The following is a 4901-nucleotide window of genomic DNA, read 5'->3' on the forward strand; positions in this document are numbered from 1 at the left end:
TTCTGGCTTTCTAGCTCTCTGTACCTTTTTGTTGTTGTTGTTGAAATGGTAAATGTTGAGTAATGGTATTTCTAGTAATGTAGTTCTCTATCTCTTTTATCTCGTTGAAGAAGCTCAACTATCTTTTCCTTCAATGTGTTTTTTCTTTCTTTGTAGTAACTTGATTAGTTTCTAGTTGTTTTCCCAATAAGCGTGTACACCAGGCAATCCAACTTTGGTAAGTTGGATTATCCCTGCATATGATAGGGTCTTACCATCGATGTGCTTATTTTAGCTGTGATTTTGTTGACCAATGATTTGCATTGTAGAATTGTTAATCTTCTGGTAGAGAGAGGGACTGCAAGATACCTAAAAGGCAACTCTCCAAATTCATACCCTAGTATTCCCAATATCCTCTGTTGAATATGACTACTTACTCCTCCAAAATAAGCCTGACTTTTTCTTAAGTTTGCCTGGAGTCCTAAAGCTACTGAAAATAACTCAAACTTGTTGTTGAGTATTTGCACATATGTTTCATCTCCTCTTGCCTAGAGCCCTGTTGGAGATTAGGTTTGACTGGAACCCTGTCTGAGACCTCTCTTAACTTTGATAGTTTCAATTAGGCACCATTGATATGAAATGTATTGCTGACAGTTCTTATAGCCAGTTAACCATCATACTATGAAATCCAATCTCCTATAACATTTGCTCAATGAAATGCCATTCAATTGAATTCAATCTCGTATAACATCTTCTTCACACTCTTGTTGGCTGAATCTTTTCCTTTGACCATTCTCCCTATTTAACGTTTTAGTTCATTTAAAGAATATCTCAATAGGGCATTATCTTATCGAAGAAAGTTTGGCTACTTGACGTCCATATTCATTGTAATCTGCACCAACTGATGTTTAATGTAGTTTTTCTTCTAGCATTTGATCATTTGTTTAATGTATTCCTCACTGATTTTGTACCTATGGAATATTTTTCTCTCGTGTTTATCTCCGAATCTCATCAAATGAAATTCTTTAGCTTCTTTATTACTTATTCTTCAACTATGTCTAGAGAACATGCTGTTGGAAATCTTAAATTTTTCCAACACAAACTGTCTTGAACAAAAATAATTTATTAGTTGATCAACTGTAAATGAACTCAGGAATCATGATAGCATGAAAAAAATCTGTAATACTAAGTTAGATATCAACATAGGATGTTCAACCATATCTACATATTCTGGTTCAGTAGCTACCTGTTTCTTCAAGTTACTTCTAAGTTTTGTGAACTAATATTTTCAGTTGCTGCTGAAACCAGTAACTGTTAAAAAAGAACACTCCATGTCCTGTTCATCTGTTGCAGATTACTTAGAAAATCTGTGGGGCATTACGAAAAATTGGAAACTTGTTCCAATCTCAACCCTTCTAATCTGTGACACGATAGCACCTCCCAGGACCATAGCCAAAAGAACAACACCAACTCATTTCAGACACCCATGTCCATGAGACATGTCCATGAGACAGCCCTGTTAACAACATTTTATAGTACTTTTCTGCATCTCTGAAGTGCTACTGGTGACCAGTTAATGATTTCTCATTCTACAAGTAAAAGTGAAACAAAATAGTCATTGACTTCTATGAGTTTGGGTGTGTTGCCTCAGTTAGCATTCTCTATATGGTTACTTTACATAACATTTCTTGCTTTGTTAATGATGATAAAAATTACGATGGCCCTTCCTTGCATCTGAATAAACCTTATTTTTTTCCTCTTTAAAGAGGCCCATGAATATGAAAGGAAAGGGAGGTGACCCTCCACGAATGCGGCCAAGGCCTCATGAACGTGGAGGTCTTAAATTGTGGCCTCCTGCATTCAGTGTTGCACCAGCAATAACCCAAAGTCAATGGTTATAATGAATTACCATACAAAACGCTAAATGCCACAAAATTATCCTAGCTGCCTGGGAACCGAATCAAAGGTCATTCTAGATGAAACTCGGCGTGCCAGAGCTAACCGCGCTAATGGAATTTCATTCCGACCGTGTTTACTAAGAAAGCTGACCGAAGGAAAATGTAAAACTAGCAACTGCTGTGGAAAAGAATCCTTCAAATGCACTATGTTCACTTATTTTTGAAAAGATTTGAGCGAGAAATTTGATATAGAAGATGTTGAACTTTTGAGAACTACAGTTGGCTGGGTTGGGAACTAACTAAGACACATTTTATTTAGCCTAATTATTTATACTATTTTGATTGCAGGACACTTTTCAGCTTCCGGACATACAACACAATCGGAACACGATTCTTCAGACAGCAAAAAATTTATATCGACATCGTCGGAGTAGACATCATGATCATTTCAAGAAATTTGCTACAAAAGAGGAGAGTCTGCAAAACATACCAACAAATGTTAAATGAAGTTGAATGGAAATTCTTGGTAGACTACTTCAGCTCTGATGATTTTAAGGTAGTTAAAAGTGAAAAAATTTTAACCTTTTTATATTGTTTTGTTTTCTTTTTTGACTTCTTATATACTTAGATCAAAATAAATTTCTAAACTCAAAATCAATGCAGAAAATGAGTGAAAGAAACAAAAATAACAAGGCAAAACAAGAAGTGAATCATATTTGCGGTAGAAAATTATTTCAAGCAGTGTCTTATGAAGTGGTGAGATATATGTCTTTCTTTTGATCGATTATAGTTACAATTTCAACAATAACATAATTTCATTTGTTTTGACAAAGGGACACAACCACTGGAAAAGAGCCGAATTTTCAAAAACTTTGGGAAATAACTCACATGAAGCCAAATGGGCAATGGGTTACTAATGCTTCTGCTGAAGTGAATGTACTTTTTTTTACCTTTATTCACAGAATGAGTTTATTTAAATAAATATGAAGAGTTAAAGCTAGTATAACCTTTTTTGTAGGATAAAGTGAAAGATGTTGTTGCTGAAAAAATTCAAGAAATTGAAGAGGTTACCGATGTGGATCCTATTATTAATGTTGCATTTGTGCAAATAATGGGAGAAAAATCAAAGTACATTCTTGGTCAAGGATCTGAAATTAAGTCAGCAAGTAGAATATCTAGAAATGAAATTCAAGAACAACTTCAAGCACAACAAAAGGAAGCAGAAGAAGAACGTCGTAAACGAGAGAGTGTAGAAAGCAAGCTAATGGAAGTTAAGAATCAACTTGAAGAGGAGCGAAAAAATCGAGAAGTAATGGAAGTTCGTTTAGTGCATGACCAAAAATTGTTAAAAGAGAGCATGATGGCGCTAGTATCTCATTTGAAGAATCCAAAGGTATTTATTTATAGTATACATCGCTAAATTAGTAGATGCTACATTACTACTTAAATTGTTTTCACTCTCACTATACATTTTCGCCTCTTCCTCGTTCTATTCTTCTTTTATCGACATACTAAGTTATTAATTTGTACCATATTTAACAGAATGGCCTTCCTGCTTCAATTTTCAATATCATTACAGCTTCAACTAGTTCAAAGGAGACAAGTTGTGCAAGTATAATGAATGATAAATGGGTAAGTAAATGTCTCATATCTATTGTTTCTATTCTCAAGGATAAAAATTTAGACTTGCATTGGCTGTTGTTAGGCGTGCTTGATGTGATCCTCTGTACACGACCTCTTGGATTATCCTCCGGATTACCTTACGGGGCTCAGTTTTCATAGCCTTGAACACACTATTATTCCTTTCAATCCAAACATAGTAGACACCGGCAGCCAAGGTCATTTTATAGATGGCATCAACAACTCTACTTGTCTATCTATTCCCAACCATTGTAACAGCTTGGACCATATGGTAGCAGCATATGTACATTGGAAAAATAGATGGTCTATACTCTCAGGTTGTTCAGATAGAATTTCCCTTTATGTAATAGCAGTGGACCCACTTGACCCATAACTTATCTTTTTTACAGCACAAATTCCATAGCAACTTGCATATAGCTATCTTGTTCCAATAGGCTACATCTAGGATGTTTAGTCTTCCTACCTCTCTTGGAAAGGAAACTCTAATTACTATTATTATTACTACATTATGAACTAGTGCTATTGTCGAGTATTGCTCATTGATCACAAAACATATGTTGTTAGTTTGTTCGAGCATCACATTTGGTAATTAGATGAAAATAGTATATGTTGCTGAAATTTTGTTTTTGTTTACAAGGATATGTTGCTGGTAATTAATTAGATGAAAAATAGAGATTGTTCTTTTATGTTAACATTGACTTGCTATATTATTATTGGAATAGATTTTTCATGTCCTTGTGTGTTGTATCTCTATGCATATCCATCTATCATTTTTAATTACAACAGAAAAACACAATATGTAATAAACTTATTTTAGATATATATTTATTTCAAGCTTATAATCTTTGTATTGATAAGCAGTTGCAGGAAGATTTACACGGAAAGCAAAACCAAGAATCACATATGCAAAAAGAATTGGATAACTTGAAAGATATCTTGACTTTTGAGAAGCAAACCTTAGAAATGGCTATTTATGATTGTGATAAATTCAGTTCATTGTGCAATGAAAAAGATGTAGAGCTTAAGGTATTTTTTAAATGTTATTAAATTTGATTTATTAAGGGGACAATCATTCATTTTATTACTCCATTCCTTATAGGTTGCCCTATCAGAGAAGCTAAGCTTAGAAATGCGGCTTCCAAAGTTGAGTTCTCAAGGTTCAAAGAAAACTATTCCGAAAGAGTTGGTTGACGCAAATAATCAGGTAAAGCTATAAATTATTATTTGACCTTCATATTTTGTCCAGATTAGTATCCACAAAACACAAACTCATGTGACTTCACTTGTAGGATTTTGAAAAGATCCATGAAGAACTGAAAGCTCGCTCTATGTTGCGTACCGCAGAAGAAACAAAGAAGAGGCTTTTGAGTGAAAAATCATCAG

General features: G+C 34.2%; 1 protein-coding gene across 1 annotated transcript; it reads left to right on the forward strand.

Moving 5' to 3' along the window:
- The first annotated feature begins 2684 nt into the window (after positions 1-2684).
- On the forward strand, positions 2685-4639 carry LOC102604602 (uncharacterized protein PFB0765w-like). The gene is made up of 5 exons (XM_015307807.1): positions 2685-2813; positions 2896-3270; positions 3420-3509; positions 4380-4544; positions 4631-4639. Exons 1-5 carry the CDS (start codon positions 2766-2768, stop codon positions 4637-4639), a joined length of 687 nt encoding a protein of 228 aa, XP_015163293.1. The 5' UTR covers positions 2685-2765.
- The last annotated feature ends 262 nt before the right edge of the window (positions 4640-4901 follow it).

The sequence above is a fragment of the Solanum tuberosum genome, unplaced genomic scaffold, assembly GCF_000226075.1.
Source record: "Solanum tuberosum cultivar DM 1-3 516 R44 unplaced genomic scaffold, SolTub_3.0 scf00065, whole genome shotgun sequence".
Lineage (NCBI taxonomy): Eukaryota > Viridiplantae > Streptophyta > Magnoliopsida > Solanales > Solanaceae > Solanum > Solanum tuberosum.